Raw genomic sequence first — 17,869 nt, 5'->3', positions numbered from 1 at the left:
TGGTCCTTATCATCTGACCACGCCCCCATCACTGTCATCCTTATCATTGTCATCAGGCCATGTCTGGTTTCCTCTGTGAGGGATGATACTTGGCAGTCAGAGGGCACTTAACCAGTTTGCTCACAGGCCTTCACACAGGTCTCATCTGATTCCTGCAGTGATTCTGTAAAGGATGCTTTATCATTTGGCCTTAACTTTGTTATTGGTTGCTATTTATTATTTATCATTTTCAAGTGAGGAGTTTTAACTCTAAGGAAATTACAGTTTTTGGCTGCTGCTCTCTCCTGTCCCTCTTCCTCACTGAGCTAACTCCTGCTCACCCTCAGCCCTGGGCTTCAATCCTTGGCGCTTCCCCTGACCCCACAGTAAGGGACAGGCCCCTGGGGAGGTTCCCTCATGGTGTGGTCCTGGGTCTCTCTGTGTGGGTGCTTACTGCATGCTAACTATTCTGCTGTCATATCTCCAGCTTGTCTTATAAAGTACATATTATAGGAGAAAAGCCCAAGTGTGGTGTGGACTTAAATAATTCTGCTTGTGGCACTGAACCAAGCAGAAGCATTTGCAATGCAGTGAACTCCTCATTTCCCCAATTGCATTGCACAACCCCAGGGGGCGCTGTTACACTTGCTGTAAATGTAGGCTTGTAGATTTATCACAACAGGTGTCCAGCAGGTGGCAGTGAAGTGCTTGAAGGAAGGAGCACTCTTTTCCCTAATTTACACCAAATTATGTGTTTGGGGGGGATGCCCAGCACAGGTCGGTGAATCCCAAATCCCAAATCTTGTGGGGAGTCTACTCCAAATACTCGTGCCTGGGAGATTTGCAAGCAGGAGATGTGGGGCGGAGCCCTACACATACATGCATTTTCCATAAAGCATCTCAGAAAAAAATGGGTAAGCAATGTGAGTGTAAGAGGTGCTGTTTTGTTTTACATTCTAGTTACTCTCTGACCTCTGTCCATCCTTTTAATCTGTCTCCCAAGGGCCAGAGAGGACAACACCTTTTTCAGAAAAAGGACAGAGGGTTAGCACGGCTTATCTTGGGGGAGGACAAATTCTTACTCTGATAAGCCTTGAGGTCCTTATGTCAAGCAAGCACTCATTTCTTTTTCTTTTTTTTAACTGTGAATGAGTATTTAATTTCAAACTTTAAGAGGAGTTGCAAAAGCAATACAGAGTACTCCCGTATTCCCTTCATTCAGAGACCACATCTGAGTTTTTCCCATCGTCCCAATAACGCCCATTACAGTCAAAGGATCCAGTCCGGGATCCTGCAGGAGCCCTTCCATCCGGGAGACTTCATAAGTCTTCCCTAGATTCTCTCAAGGGACTCTTTTGAAGATTATGGGGTAGTCATTTTGGAGACTGTCTCCCAATTTGGGTTTGCTCTGTGTTTCCTCGCGATGAGATGCAAGATGTGCATTTTTGCGGGAATGTCATGGAAGGGACGTGTGTTTCTGGCAGTCCTGTTACGTGGCAGGTGGTGACCATTTGCTGTTATTGGCAACGTTCACTCTGACCCCCTGATCACGGGGAATCTGCCAGGTTCTCCACCAGTTTTCTCTTCCCTTTGAAGTTAGTATTTTGTGGGATCTTCAGACTATTTTAGAAAACCCCTTTTCTCATCTCCCTCTCCCCTGCTAGTTTTAGCACCCAATGGTATTTCTTGTCTGAATTAAGTAATTCATTGGAGATTCTCTAAATCTAAATGGAGATTTTCTACTCCCATCCTTGCTTCTCACACTAATTCGTTGTCTTTCTGTTATCAGGAAGAGCTTTCTCTTCTTGTTTATTTATTCACTATTTGTAGCAATGTGGTTTCGTGGCTGTCTATTTATTCAACAGGTTAATATTCATCTGTTAATGCTGTCCCACTTTGGGCCCAGGGAGCCGCATCAAGGTGGCCTGTGTGTCCTGTGGACACACCCCCATCATTTCTTGTGCACTTCCTTACCTTCTGGCTCCACAAGGTATTCCAGGCTCATCTCGTTCTTTTCCTGCCTCAGCCCTGGAATAGGCCATCTCTGTAAGAAGCCCTTGTTCTTTCTTCTGAGTTCAGTAAGTCCCTCACGTACGAACCTTCAAGTTGCAAGCTTTCGAAGAAGAGAATGTGTGTTCGCATGTCCAGTCACGTAACTTAGTTCCCGTGTCTGATGTTATCTGCAACCTAGGCTAACTTTGCTGCACTTACGAACAAATTGGGCTTACGATGCCCTCTCAGAACTGAACTTGTTCATGTGTAGGGGGACTTACCGTATAGAGTGGTATTTAGAACCCAAGATCCGAGTATTAAGTGTGCTCACTGCTACCGGGCTTTTGCTGATCCCAGCCCCTCTCAGGAGGGGGAGTTAGGGACACACGTCCTCGCACGTCCACATGTACCTACACATTTACTTTTTTGCTTTTCTCTATATTGAAAACCATGTGCTTATACTGATAGCTCTTTTTCCTGTCCAGTACCACAGAGTTCATTCTGGTTTTCTCCCGCACTGGATTAGTAACTCCCTTTCTTTGACGGTGGGAAACCTGCTCCCATTTTCCTCCATTCATTTACCTGTTGCTCAGCCCCCCTGAATGCAGCCAGTCTGCTGACTCGTCTGGCCAGCACCTTGCTCAGATTCCCTTCACCCTTCCCCATCTGCGAGGCTGCTTCCTCAGCAGGTACGGCTTCTATCACGTAACAGCCGGTGGTTTAAAAGAAGAGACATGCAAAGGAGATCCTTTAAAAAAAGTGAATGGTAGAATTTAAGACTGTGGGATTACAGGAGATTTTTTTGTTTCAGCACTTGTCTGATGTTTCTGGTTTCGCTTGTTTTCAAACAATAGGCTTGGAGAAAGAAGCCCTTGAGGGGGATTCTTTCCCTGACAGTCAGCCCAGAGTAAAAGGCTCTATTTTACCTTTTTGCATTGATCCTATTGTAACCCTTGGTGGGGAGAACATGAACACCATCCCGATGATGTAATGTAAAACCCCACAATTTCAGATGAACCAGGGGAAGAGGAAGGGTGAGTCTGGAGTGATTGTAAAAATGTTTTTTACGCTAACTCTCTTTGTTTTTGACTACAGGACAATTCAATTATGCCATAACACAGTCTTGCCTCCTGGAAGTTCTTTGGAGAGAGTTGATTAGCCAGGGCTCCTTCAATTTGAGGAACAAAAATCCCAACTCAAACTGGCTTGAGGGGAAAATTAAAATTATGCCTAGGCTTACATCCTGAAAAACACAGGCACATTTGTAGCTGAGAGGGGTCCACGGGGCATCTGTTGCTTGGCAGTGTGTGTGTGTGTGTGTGTGTGTGTCTTGTTTTCTCTCTCCTTCCTTTAGCTCCCACTTCTCCCTTCCTCTGCATTGGTGGCCCCAGCAGCTCCGGGCTTCTGTGGCTTTTTTCCTGGCCACCTTGGAGGAAAGAGAGAACTTCATTTTCTCAGTGGTTCTGACAAATGTTCCAGTCTCGTCTTCACAGGCCCCCGAGAGTCACTTGGGCATCCCCAGCCCACGCCTGTGGCCAGAAGATAGATTGTTCTGTGTCCACTGCAGGCATGGGGGGTGGGGCAGGCCCCCAGACCTCTGGGAGTGGGGTCGGGTGGCCCCCAGAGGAAGAGGCAGGCGCTGTTGCCACAAGAAGGGAAGGCGCGGGTGGGCAGGGAAAAGCAACCGTATCTTTGGTAACGATCTGCTCTGTAAACGGATGAGATGGTTTTACGGGCAGCACAAGGGTTGTAAGTGGGTGTTTCTCAGGGTTTGTTTTTAAAGCTCATCCAATTACTAGTCCCCGTGTCTTTCCTGTCAGCTCTCCTCTCTATTAATTGGGGAGGTGTAGCTCTTTGTCGTGGACAGTGCAGAGGTGAAACGCCCCTCCATCTGTCCCAGTTATCGGAAAGGCAGGGTTACTGAGCCCTTCTTCCTCTGGCTACCGTGCAGCCCAGCCCAAACCACCCACAGCTGCCTGTCCTGGCCTGGCCGGCCGTCTCCCCGCCGGGCGCTTCCCCACCCTCGGTGTGAGTGGTTCTGGATCAGAACCCCCGCTTCCTGCCTTTCATGTCTCCCTATCCGGTTGTCACCCCACCAGAGGGACAGTGGGTCTTACACCCTTGGCACTGCCCATCGCTGGGTGCCCAGGAAGTGCCGGTGGATGGGGTGGGGTTAGTCGGATATGACTTGCTTCCCAAGGTCAAGGGTTGCTCCAGCATCGAACGGCATGCGCTGGACCCTCTGCTGGACCTGGACGGCAGCCCCCTTGGTCACAGTACGGGGCCCTCCCTGCTCCCTGTGAGCTGCAAGGGGTGGGGGGCAGCTGGCCTGTCCCCGAGCATCATTGGGGGTCCTTTCAGGCCCCTTATCCATGTGACTCTCATGAGAACCCTGGAAAGTGTAGGGTTTCCATTTACACATGAAGACAGAGGCTCAGTGAAAGTTCTGGAAAACGAGGCCAGATCTGGTTGACCCCAGAGCCCTGTTGGCTCATAAATCACACATCACCTCCTAGAAGGGCTCAGAAAAGGGTGGGGCTGCCCCTTGCCTTGCAGAGGTCAGGCGGGATCGCTTCCCAGAACACAGCCGGGTCCATGCACCGCTCCCGGCTGTTTTCACGCCTCCTCCGGGGTGGGGAGCTTGGATAAACAAGACCTGGGATGGAGCATCCTGGTCTGCATTTCCTGGTCGCTGAGGCCAGGGGCAAAGACATGCCCTGGTCTCTCTGGGCTTCCCGGGCCTCGGGGCTGAATGGAAGGAACGGGGGCCCCTTTGCAGACCCCCCAGTCGAACAGCTGAGCACAGTCTTCAAACCCAATACGAGCTCCTTCTCCTGATTCCCCAGGGGTCTGAGGTGTGGGACCTGGTCCAGAATGGGGGCTGGGCTGTGTTGGCCACACCGTTGGTTCTGGGGGTGCTCGGTGCATCCCGGGCAGCTCCCGGTTCACAGCGTGGACTCTCATTTCAGGCCTGCAGGTACGGACACGTGCAGCACCTGGAGCACCTGCTCTTCTACGGGGCTGACATGGGGGCCCAGAACGCCTCGGGGAACACTGCCCTGCACATCTGCGCCCTCTACAACCAGGTCAGTGAGCAGGGCAGCTGCCCCACACCCTCCATAACCACGTGGGCACCGGGGCCAGGGCTGTGCTGAGTGCTTTGCAGGTGGATGTCCAGCTCCAGCTGCTGGCACAAAGTCCCACAGATGGGGCGGCTTAAACAGCAGACGTTTATTTCTCACAGTCCTGTCTGGACGCCCCAGATCAAGGTGCCAGCCTGCTTGGTTCCCAGAGAAGGTCGTCTTCCTGGTTTGGGTTTGCACGACTCCTCTCGCTGTGTCCTCACATGTGGAGAGAGAGAACGAGCACTGGTGTCTCTTCTTCTAAGGACACTAATCCTATCAGATCGGGGGCCCACCCTCATGACCTCATTTAACCTAATCACCTCCTGAAGACCCATCTCCAGATACAGTCACGTTGGGAGGTTAGGGCTTCAGCATAGGAATCTGGGGAGACGCAGTCAGTGCAGAGCGGGGAGTGGTACTCACCTGCTTCTTTGAGAGTGGTTATCCCTGTTGTAGAGAAGAAAACTGAGCCACAGGAAGTGAGGGGAGGGTCCTGGGGCACAGCTGGTACAGTCAGAGATGGGCATTGAAACCCCCATGGCTGAGGGTGCAGACTCTGTGGTTATGGTGTCACACATACCCCACAGGGGGTCTCTACTGGGGCCTGGGGGGGGGTGCGGGGTGGAGCCATGAAATGGGGAAGGGTGTGGCTGACAGAGCCCCCAGGACAGTTATGGTGCCCCACCAGACCCCAACAGGACCACCATGAAACAGAGGCAAGCCTTACATCACTACATGTACAAACATGTCCCCAGTGGGCTTTTTCTTTTCAATTCCTTTTTAATTGTGGCTAAATATGTAAAACATAACAAAGATTTGACTGTCTTAACTATTTTTAAGCATGCAGTTCAGTGCATTGACTGCACTCGCATTATTGTATGACCATCCCCTCCATCCCTCTCCGGAACTTTCCATCCTCCCAAACTGACACTCTGTCCCCACTAAACGTTCACTCCCCACGCCCTCCCCAGCCCCTGGCCCCCACCAGCTACTTTCTGTCTCTGTGGATTTGACTCCTCTAGGGACCTCATGGGAGTGGAATCACGCAGTATTTATCTTTTTGTGTCTGGCTTATTTCACTGAGCATCATGTCCTCAAGGTTTATGCACGTTGTAGCCTGTGACAGAATTTCCTTCCTTTTTAAGGCTGAGTCATCTTCCATTGTGTGGATGGACCACATTTTGTCCGTTCATCTGTCAGGGGACATGGGTCGCCTCCACCTCTTGGCTGTTGTGAATAGTGATGCCGTGAACGTGCAAATCTTTCTTCAGGACCCCGCTCTCACTACTTTTGGGGACACACCCACAAGTGAAGCCTCGATGAGAACAATCTGTACAAAACCCACAGTCTTCTGTGTGAGACGGACTGAAAACCAGGGCGGGCTGGGAGTGAGTGTCCCCGGGAAGCAGCAGGGGTGGGATGCGACTCCTGCCCCCAGGCATGCCTCCTAAATGACGGGGCACACACCCCGTGCAGTGTGACCACTGGGCTGCCGTGTGGGGAGTGAAGCTGAGAGCCTCTGGTCCTGCCGAGAGGCAGGGGGAGGCCAGAAGTCGGCAGGGGGGCATGTGGGGGGGTGTGGGAAGGGGCTGGCTCCCCGGAGATGGGTTGGGGCACTGCTTCAGGGGGTGGTGTTAGTTTCCTTGGTGCCTGAAGTCAAGATAGTTCCTGGATATCACTAGTAAGGGCTCCTCTGTCATTTCTTCTTTTATTCTTCTCTTTCTCTGATTTCAGGGAACTTAAGGTCTGGAGCGGGGAGGTGTGGACACTCCACAGAGCAGCTGAGCAAAATAGGGGTGGGGGGTCCACCACCTAGAGGAACAGAGGGGAAATCATGGATTAGGGTGACTGCTGGGGGCCCCTAAGCTGTGTGCACTCTGCTTATCCTCTCTCTGCCATCCAATCCAAAGCAATGATTCCATTTTTTTGAGTGAAATCTCCAGCCTTTGCCTACACCCAAGTCCTTTCCCTGCTCACTCCATGGCTACTCCATCCCAGGTCCCTCCAGCCACTCTGTAATCCCACTTTGCTTCTAGCTATTGAAACCTCCTAGATTCTTTGCCCTAGAAAACTCCTATGCATCCTTCAAAACCCAACTGAGATATCCTGCCCTCAGTCAAGCCTTTCCTTGATGAGCCCCTGATAGAGTTAGTTGTACTTTTTACTCTGTAGCCCTTTGCAGTACAGCCAGGGTGAACTGCCCAGCATCAGGTTGTTATTAGGCCTTACCTGTCTTCCCTAGGGGCATCCCCTCCCCACTTGGGCTCACCTTCTCAGGGGCGTAAACCACCATCTTTCAGGGTGTCCCCTGCTCCTGGCACAGGAGAGCAGCTCAGCCAGATGCGGTTGGGGAAGAATTTCAGTTTGACTCCAAGGAGTATTCTGAGAGCTGCTGGCCAGCTCCTCAATGCAAGCATACTGATGGGATTTGCACGCAGCTGGGGCCCTAGGTGTTCCAAGGCATTTGGATGTTGGAATGGCTTTATGAGCACGGAGAGATCTTGCTTGGCTGCACTAGAAAAACACGCATCGTGAACCTTGGCTTTGGCTGGTAAAACATCTGTGCCAACGTGTGCTTCTTAATTATTGCCTTAGAGGGAAAAAACATTCCTTAATTGTCCCCAGTAGATTTTAAGCATATTTTATCATGAAAAACAAAACAAAACAAAACCCAGAAAACCATGTCTTCTGTCTCTTGAAATAATGGTGGACAAGATGGTCTTTGAACACGTAACCTTTGTGTTAGAAAATGTCAAGACGTGTTGCGAATCTGAATTCTGAGTTATTCATGGTGCTGGGTTTGACGGGTGTCACTCTGCCTCCTTCAGATTTGTCCCCACCCTCGGCTGATGACTGTAGGAGGGCCCAGAGCTGCCCAGGGCTCTCAGGAAAACCCCTCCACTCCTGCCTTAGGTTAGAGGGTCCAGCAGACTTTTTCTGTAAAGAGTCACTTAGCAAATATTCTGGCCTCTCAGACCACGTGGACTTCTTCACAGCTGCTCAACTCTGCCGCTGCGGTGTGGGCTTAACCACATGATATGCGGATTAATGTGCGGCCGTGCGCCAATAAAACTTTATTTATAAAACAGGCAGCGGTCCAGGTTAGCCTGCGGGCCCCAGTTTGCCAGGCCCAGCCAGGCATAGAAGGCTGCATCTGTCCTCTCACCAGACGTAAGGTAAGGACAGACTCCCCACTCCAGGGCTGAGTGCCTTCCTCCTAGCATGCCAGGGAGGCCCCATCAGGGAGTGAGAGCTGTCCCCTCTCCAGGGTCCTGGGACCTCCGGGGCCAGCCTACTGCTGTCCAGCTCCACCCATCTGTCCCTCTGTGGCAGCATGGGTAGAAGTGCCTTTGGTGGCATCTCCTGTTTTGGACACCCTGCCTTGCATTATGTGCCAGGGGCCATCACAGAGGGTCACAGACTGGTGCTTGGTGGCCCCATAGCCCCTGGACAGCATGTCCAGTTGGGAGTCAGCAAGTGTTCTGGGATCCAGCTTCATTAATCCCTCGTGCCCCTTCCCTGGGATGCTAGTGTGACCTTTAACCTTTTCCCTCAGCCCCGCCTCAGCCGTTGAGGCATCTCACTGATGTACTAAGAGAAGCCGGTCCATTCGGCCTCCCAGTGTGATTCAGAGATGCATAGCTCCGTACACACTAGCGTCCTTGTGATGACCTGTCCGAGAGGAATGGAGGGAGGGATGGAGGTCCCTGAGCCTTTGTCTGGCACACCCGGCAATGGTACCTAACCTGAAGTCCTGTCCTCCCCAAGTCACCGGTGTGCTGGCCTCCTCGCTGTGTCCACTTTCAATTTCTCCATACATGGGATGTGTATGGCTGTGTGAGGCCAGGCTCAGGGCCAGCAAGAGAAACCGCTTTGCAACTTCAAGCAGAAAGGGGTGCTGTACAGGGCACTCTGGGGAGAAACGCTGAGAAATAGACTGTCCCAGCCGTGGGGACACAGTGCTTTTGGGTCAGGATGGGAGTCAGGGAAAGGCACTAAGAAGCAGCCTCTAGGTAGAGTTGCAATGCAGGGAGCCATGGCAGTCTGGGTTTCATAAAATCCCTCCCCTGTAATATGGAGATAATTATACCCAGCTTGCAGGGTTGCTAAGAGGCTTAAAATAGAAAGCAAACATATGGCATGCCTGGCACACGGCAGATTTTCAGTAAGAGTGGCTGTAATGGTGATGGTGGTGGTGATGGTGATGGATGGTGACTATGGTGATGATGGTGGTGATGGATGGTGACTATGGTGATGGTGATGATGGTGGTGGTGGTGATGGTGATGGATGGTGACCATGGTGACGGTGGTGATGGATGGTGACTATGGTGATGGTGGTGACTATTGTGACGATGATGGTGGTGATGGTGATATTGACGGTGAAGGTGGTGATTAGGATACTGCCCATACTGCTGTTAATTTGACTTACAAAACTTCTCATTAAATATGAAAGCATCAAATTTATGGATTGATTGTGTGTTTTATCAATTTTAGGCAGACCTCATCTGTACACTTCCAGTAAAACACACGGTGATCGGAATATTCTCTCTTCTTCTCTTATGAAATCAACTAATTAGGGCTTTGATTGTAAGCAGCAAATTGCATCTAATCTACCAACTCCCTCCATTTGTTGCTGGCTTTCCAGGAGCACCAGAGGGAGGGACGCAGCCTGGTGTTTGTTTTTCCACCTTGGATAAGGAAGGAAGGGAAGGAGTATTAAATATCAAAGGTTACTAGGCCGGGCCAATTTGTCTGGAAGATAGAAAAATAAACCCCGCCTCTCTGGAGCAGGCCTCTTGGGTCTAGTGAGAGCCAAGGTAAAGAGACAGGCTGTGTTCTGTTTGTGTCTCTGTGTCCTGTCCGAATCCCGCAGAGCAGTCGTCATAGTAGCTGATGGGGGCCTCCGTGGGGGCAATCACAGGGGTAATCATCCCCTGGGCGTTGAGGGCGTGTAGAAAGGCGTCCCCACGGTCCTTCCCCTTAGATCCCCCCAACAAGCCTGTGGTGGCTACTGTTGGTTGTCATTCCCTTGTACAGGCCAGAAGATGCAGGTTTGGTCCAAAGCAGCTCAGCTGGTAAATGCCAAAGCTGGGCTTCGAAACCCACCCTGTATTTCTCCTCCCCCAGGCTTTGGGGACATGTTCCTGTAACCCCTGGACTGGGGGGAGGATGGGGCTCCACTGGTCACAAGTCAGGTGAAGGTGCGTGCCACGGCGTGTGTGCCACGGTGTGTGTGCAGCATGGTCTTTGGGGCACCACCCTTCAAAGGAGGGTGGTCTGTGGAGCCAGGTTCCAACCTCGCTCTGGTGACATCAACTTCCCAGCTCTTTACACTTTAAAATTTTACTGATCGTACGCATCTAGGCTCTTCTTGGGCTTGTGTCTACTTGGACAGGCTCCGTTCAAGGGATCGTTTAAACAGGAAATGAGTTCCTGACTTATAATTTGGAGTATTCAGTAGTTCACGTCTGTGACACTTATGCGAAGACGGCCTCGGTGCAGTGGAAATGAGAGCTCCGGGGGCGGGGGGACTTGGAAATCCGGAGTTGAAGCCGACCCATCCTGGGTAATTTGAAGCAAAACGCTCAGAGCGCCTGTCTTGGCCTTTCCTCCTCCATCTTTGGGCCGCGTGCGCATGCGCAGGCGCCGCCATCTCCTCCGCGTGTTGCCTCGGCTGCACGAGCGCGTCCGCCTTCACTTCTCACCACGTCTGCACTGCAGGTCTCGTCCAGACCTTGCTGGACTCGCAGCCTCCACTTCCTGCCCCTGTTCTCTTACAGGACACTCCGGCCAGATTCCACCCCTTCTTGCTCGGGGCAGCGGGTGGCATCGCCGCGGTCACGCCTTGTCCCCACGCAGCTCAGCCGCTCCGCGGCATCTTCTCTTGGCGTCCGTGCCGCCCACTCCATTGCCCCAGTTCTCCCCACGGTGACCTCAGGCAGGCCTGTCTGTGTCCTTAGGTACCTCTTCCAGAAAACACCGCCGGCTGGGTCCCAACGTGCCGACTCATCTCTCCCCTGGGCTCTGGCAGTGATGTCCACCCCGTGGCGACATCCCCGTGGAGATGGCGTGGGTGGCTCCAATAACGGCTCCTCCCCCTGTGTACGTAGTGCCCGACTCCCTGTGGCTCCAGCCTGAAGTCTGGGTGGCCTTACTGGGCCTCACGACCCCTCTCCCGGGTCTGGTCAGTTCCCTTCTGTCCCCTCCCAGCCTAGCCCAGGCCACTGGCATCCTTGCCCTGGACCGCTGCATTCACCCCCCTCCCCCACCCATCTCCTGCCTCCCGGTCTTTATTCCCTCACTTTCTGCGGAACACTGGAGTGGCTTTGTGCCACGTGGGTCAGTCTGCGTTCCCTGTGACCCAGAAGGCCCTTGTCGCTCCCCCCCCCCCCCCAGCAGCTCCTCTCCTGTCCCCTGGCCCCGGCCTCCTGCAGCCCCGGGGCCTTTGCACTTGCTGCTTCCTCTGCCAGGAACACTTCCCCCCTTTGCCACATGGCTCTTTCCTCGAGGCTGAGGCTCAGCTTGGAGGCCACCGCCTCAGGGAGGCCTTCCCTGACCACCCGCAGTCACTTTCTCCATCACATGATCGTCTTGTATGGTTTGTGTGGTGCTGTGTGTCCCCAGGGGCTGGGATGGTACGTGGCGTGGCCAACACTCAGTACCGACTCGTTGCTTGCATGCATGAATACATTTTGGGGGCCTGCGTCTACATGTGTAAGATGAAAGCGACATCACCTGGGCTCCTGCAGGGGGTGGTGACCCCAGGGGCTGCATGCCTTGACCAGGACAGGGCGACCCTCAAGATGATCGGGGAGGAGAGGAGGGTGCGTTTGTTAAGGGTCATTTCTCCGCAAGTCATGCCCAGAAGATAACTGGATATTCCTCCTGAAGCCTTGGCCCTCAAAACACACAGGTTGTATCTGTACTTGATGTACTTGTTTAAAAGGACGAAGACACAGCTCCCTCACAAGGGAACTCGGGCAGCTAGCGGTCGTGCAAGGGAAGAGCTAGGCTTCCATTAGCAACGCCTCTGGGTCACAACTTCTCCTTTTCCTCCCTTTCTGAAGCCGCAGTTTTTCACTTAACCCTTCCTGGCCTCTGCTGCCTTACCTGTGAAATGGGCCTCCTACTAGCCCCTTGCAGGGATGCTGTGAGGGTGGAATCAAGGAGCAGGTAGATGTGTTTTCTGAACTGCAAAGCATCCGTGCCTGCACACAGACACACGCACACACACACCCCTGTACTTACATGCACACACGTGTGCACACACGTGCAAAGACATGCACGCACACACACACACCTTGCTCACGTGCACACACACACATGTGCCCGTGTACACACACACACACACACACAGTGTCATTGTTCAGAAGCCCCGTGAACCACTTGCCCTTCCGTTTTGAAATCGCTCTCCGGGACGTGCTCTCCCTTTGAAGTCTGGTAAATATTAGAGTCAGGGGGTGTGTACCTTCAGGTTGGTTAATATTGACTCAGAGTTGCCCGTCCGTGGGTGAGCAGAGGAGTCTTCTGGGATCCTGGCTGGATTCCTCCCGGGAGAGTGTGCCTGGCATTGCCTGACAAGGGTTTATTCTTAGCTTCATAGGAAACCAACCTCCTTTCTAATGGAAGTTTTCAGTGGAAGCCCTTGCTGAGCGTGGGGAGCGTTTCCAAGGAGTCGCCGGGTCAGGCTCTCGTTCGGGGTCCTGATAGGCCAGTAGCTCTGGGCATCTGAGGATGCTCAGCTGGCTGGTCCTCCCAGGCTGCCCTGGAGTCGGGCCAGGGCACACTTAGGCCCAGTGTGAACTCATTTCAGGGTGAGACCCCCCAGGCAGCCTTCGGGTCCCCTGAGCCCCTGGTGGGGTCTGCCCCGCTTGCTGCCTCAGGAATTCACTCTTTCTTCTCTCTCACCTGCACGCCCACACCCCAGATGTAACCTGCCCAAGTTCCGCCCATCTCCTGGCTCTGTGTTCCCTCCGTGCCAGGACTCTTTCAAACACCCTCGGCTTTTTTTCTCTCATCGCAGACGTTGCTTGCTGAGACACGATAGCACGGTCATTTTAATTAATTAAATTAATTTACTTCGGGTTGTAATTAACAAGATCCAGCTAGGTGTAATTCAAGGGGAGAAAGGGATGCTGGAGCGGGTTCTGGAAACCCAGCCAGGGGTAGGGAGGCTGGGGCAGGACTGGAAAGCTCAGGGGTCTGTGTTTGAATAGAACTTGACCTACAGACCCAGCCGAGCGGGAGTTGAGACTGGAATAAAATAACAAGACCCGGGCGGGGCGCGGTCTTCACCGGCCTTCAGTCCACTTGAAGTAACGCCCGGGACTCTTCTTTTAAACCCTGGGTTCCACTGCACCCCAGATATGAAAGGTGTGTTTGCCACGCATAGTACATCTTTTAAAATTTTCTCAAATGCTTTTAGTTACTCAAAGCACTGCGAACGCTCGTGGAAAAGGTGCAAACAGTGTAGACAGAGCCTCAGGTCTCCCTGCAGTTTCCACCCCTATATTGTGGTGCGGGTCCTGCCCACCATCTGAACCCGGGCACGAGCTCACACACTCACGGCTGTTTCAGGACACAGTGGGGCTCCTGGCGAGTGTGTCCTTCCACTGTCTTTTCTTCTCCTAATCTCTATCTTCAGGTGTTCTTCACGCACGCCACCCCATGGGGGCTGTCCTCACTCCTGACAGCCCCATGTCCCTCTGCCCCTTCTTGGGGACCCACCCCTACGTGAACCCCGGGCCCCCTCTTTGCCCACAGCGGTCCACGCAGGCAGCGTCCTCCAGGCCCGTGCAGCAAGCACCCCTAAGTCTGCAGTGACCCTCACAGCCACCCAAGGGTACAGCTAAGGCCCCGGGACCCCCGCAGCCCGACGACAGTCTTTTCCTGCAGAGCTCAGATCCGCCCCACCCCCGGCCGCGGGTGTGCGAGCAGCTCCCGCCCTGTCCGAGGCCTCCCTGACCGCGGCTCAGAGAACAAGAGTCCCTCCGCCTCGGCTCCTGTGTGCTGCGTGCACAAGTGGTTTCCTCATTAAAGTCATCATCGTGCAGTGGAGGCCCCAGGGGGGCCCTCGCCCAGGTCACAGGGACCAGGGTCGCCCCAGCTGTGCTTTGCCTGACCCAGATGTGCTCTTGGCTGGACCTCGTGGTCAGAGAGTGATCTTCCTGCTGGCATTCTCACCCTGTCTCTGTCTATCTCTGTGTCTCCCTTGGTGTCTGTCTCTGTGTCTCTCTTGGTCTCTCTGTCTCTGTCTATCTCTGCGTCTCCCTTGGTCTCCGTGTCTCTCTTGTTCTCTCTATCTCTGTCTCTCTCTCTGTGTCTCTCTTGGTCTCTCTGTCTCTGTCTATCTCTGTGTCTCCCTCAGTCTCTGTGGTCTCTTGGTCTCTGACTCTGTCTCTATCTCTCTTACTTTTCTAATACATGACACGTTTATTGAGATATAACTCACACACCATACAGTTTGCCCATCTAAAATATACCGTTCAGTGTTTTTCAGTCTGTGTACACGGTTGGGTAACCATTCCCCACGGTCAGTAATAGAACGTTTTCATCACTGCAGACCACTCCCCAGCTCCCACCCTCCCTGGGCACCGCCCATCCGCCTTCTGTCTCTGGATTTTCAGCTTTCGTCTCAGACCTCCTCTTTCTCCAGGTCCTCCGGCGCGTGCCGTGTGCCCTGGCCTCGGCCCTACTCTTCCCGGGACAGCAGGTCCCCTTGGGCTGGGGTGGGGCTGTTGGCCTGGCCCCGTAAGCAGGCCCCTGGGGGGGACCCTGGTCAGTGGCTTCATTTACTCATCACTGTGCAGTTGCCGCGTGTCCACCCTGGGTGACCACGCCCGTTGCCTCTGCTCTGGACTCTATAGCTGGAGGTGGACCAGGGAGATGGGCCCAGGGCTGGGGGGTTTGACCACGACCTGCACTGGAGCCCCTGTGCAGAGACCTGTAGAAGTCGGAGCAGCCCAGCTGCGTGAGGCGCCGGCACCTGCGGGCACTTGATCATCCAGACGCTCTTCCCAAAGTGTAATTTGCCCGTCATAACAGCCCAGCTGCATCTATTAGGCAAGGTGTCCATATCACCACTGCTTCTATAGCCATGTGCTTCCACTTCTCTTTTTTTTTTTGGCTGCACCATGAAGCTTACAGGATCTCAGTTCCCCGACCAGGGATTGAACCCAGGCCACGGCAGTGAAAGCCCGGAATCCTAACCACTAGGCCACCAGGGAACTCCCTTGCGCGTGTCTTTTTATCCGTGGGTATTTGTCCCCACCCTCCCCATCAGGAGTTTCAAAAGGGTTGGCCTCTCCGGGTGAATAGTAGATGCTCAATAAGTGGACGGGAATAGACTGATTTTCATTGTACAAATCCACAAGAAATGACTGTTGGCTGCCTTTTAAAAACGTTAGAAAATGTAAGTACAGAAAATAATAATAACAAAAGATTTACTCCGTCATCCCTTCTCCTTCCTGAGAAAGTAAAACGCCTTAACTGGTAACATCTTTCCAGACATATTCTTTGCTTTCTATAATACTGGCTTTAAAATGTAAGTGAAATTAAGCTATATCATTGTTCTAAGACTCACGTTTTCTACTTAGACATTCTTGGGTATTTTTCTTGTCAGTTTATATCGGTCTGCCTTCTTGTTTTTGCTACCACTGCCTCGGCAAAGGATGTTCTATAGAGAACAGTATGGAGGTTCCTTAAAAATCTAAAAATAGAACTACCATATGATCCAGCATTCCCGCTCCTGGGCATATATCCAGACAAAACTGCATTTTATTCAGAAAGATACATGCACCCCAATGTTCATAGCAGCACTATTGACCATAGCCAAGACATGGAAGCAACCTAAGTGTCCACTGACAGAGGAATGGATAAAGAAGATGTGGTACATATATACAAGGGACTCTTAGCCATAAAAGAATGAAATGATGCCATTTGCAGCAACACGGATGGACCTAGAGATGATCGTACTAAGTGAAGTAAGTCAGACAGAGAAAGATGTATCATATCGCTTATATGTGGAATCTAAGATGTGACACAAATGAACTTATTTACAAAACAGGGAGAGACTTGCAGACATAGAGAACAAACTTATGGTTACCCAAGTGGAAAGAAGAGGAGGGGAAGAAGGACAAGTTAGGAGTCTGGGATTAACATATATAGACTACTATATATAAAAAATAGATAGCAAGGACTTACTGTAGAGCACAGGGAACTATATTCAATATCTCGTAATAACTTATAATGGAAAAGCATCTGAAAAAGAATATACATATATATGTATAACTGAATCACTTTGCTGTACTTCTCTGAAACATTGTAAATCAACTATACTTCAATAAAAAGTTGTTTGTTTTGGAAAAAAAAGAATGTTCCAGAATGATTCCCACTTTCCTTTATTTTAGGACATTTTTGCCATCTCCAGGTTTTCTCTTCCTTTTTTACCTTTTGTATTTTACTTGCAGCCTTTCTATTATTATGTATTTTATACGCACGTGCAAAGCTCTCTGTAGATGGTCTTAAAAAAGTGGAATCACCGGCCGTGGGATGGATGTATTTGAAATTTTTGTAGATTCTGCTGAGCTGCTCTCCAAAGTCTTTGCAGAAGTGAAGCTTCAGCTGACAGCATCCAGGGCCTGTACACCCTCCTCCTGGCCCCTCCGACGAACAAAAATGCCCTCCTGTTGACTTTGCGTTTCCGTTTCTCTGAATTCTTGTGAGATCGCCCTGTGAACAGGCTTCTCTAGAGGATGCCTGTGCCACCGCTTTACACACGGATTTCTTCTTCCTTCTCTGCAGGACAGCTGTGCGCGCGTGCTGCTGTTTCGGGGTGGAAATAAAGACTTGAAGAACTACAACAGCCAGACCCCATTCCAGGTAAGCGGGGACTCATCAAACCCCCGAGACGCCGTGTCGTCGCGTTCCCACACATCCTCTGTGTGTGCTGACACGAGCTCAGCCCTTCCGTCGGGGACGGGGTCTGTGTGTGGAGCTGCGGTCCTATTTCAGTTTGCCAGTCCACACTGGCTTCCTTCCAGTTAGACCGAACAGCATCGCTAATGCAGCGATGCCTCCAGGGGGGCGATTCACGCAGGCAGCTTGGGAAAGGCAGCAGAGACGTGGATGCCGTTCACTGCAGCAGCTGTGGGGCAGTCCTGGCTTCGTGCTGATCCTGGGAATGGGGAGATCTTGGTAAGAATCTACCGGGAGGGAGCTGGCTTGCCCTCATCCGGTGCCCTCACCCGGCCTGCTATCCTCGGTGAAGGGTGAACGACCCGGTCCAGAGTGGCCGTGGGGTTACATGGTGGAGTGAGAAGCCAGGGTCCTGATTTTTTTAATTGTGGTAAAATACATATTACACAAAATGTACCGTCGTAGTCATATCAATGTGTACAATTCAGTGACCTTCAGCACATGCACGATGTGGTAGCATCACTTCTGTGTAGTTAAGAACTTTTTCATCACCCCAAGGAAAACTGTACCCACCGACAGTTCCTCCCTGTTCCTCCCTCCCGCGGCCCCTAGGCAACCACTCATCCGCTCTCTCCCCTGTGGACAGGCCTCTTCTGGACATTTCGTGGGGATGGCATCGTACAATAGGTGGTCTTCTGTGTCTGGCTTCGTTCACTCAGCATTATGTTTTCAAGGTCCATCTGTGTTGTAGTGTGTATTGCTGCTTCATCCTTTTTTATGGCTAATATCCCATTTTATAAACATGGGGCTCCTGGAACTTTGAGGCAGCTGGCCAGATGGTTTAGGGTGGAAAAACT

The 17,869-nt window shown here is 52.0% G+C and overlaps 1 protein-coding gene across 1 annotated transcript in view; it reads left to right on the top strand.

Annotated features, from left to right (window-relative positions):
• SHANK2 (SH3 and multiple ankyrin repeat domains 2) overlaps window positions 1-17,869 on the top strand; it is a 549,031-nt gene that overhangs the window by 135,769 nt on the left and 395,393 nt on the right. The window contains exons 9-10 of the mRNA XM_029207203.1: window positions 4,941-5,057; window positions 16,899-16,976. Coding sequence (XP_029063036.1) covers window positions 4,941-5,057; window positions 16,899-16,976 — 195 coding nt within the window. The remainder of the gene's footprint in view (window positions 1-4,940; window positions 5,058-16,898; window positions 16,977-17,869) is intronic.

This window comes from Monodon monoceros, unplaced genomic scaffold, assembly GCF_005190385.1.
Source record: "Monodon monoceros isolate NGI ecotype Baffin Bay Population unplaced genomic scaffold, NGI_Narwhal_1 Super_Scaffold_7, whole genome shotgun sequence".
In the NCBI taxonomy this organism is placed as follows: domain Eukaryota; kingdom Metazoa; phylum Chordata; class Mammalia; order Artiodactyla; family Monodontidae; genus Monodon; species Monodon monoceros.
This window is presented reverse-complemented; position numbering and strand designations above follow the sequence as displayed.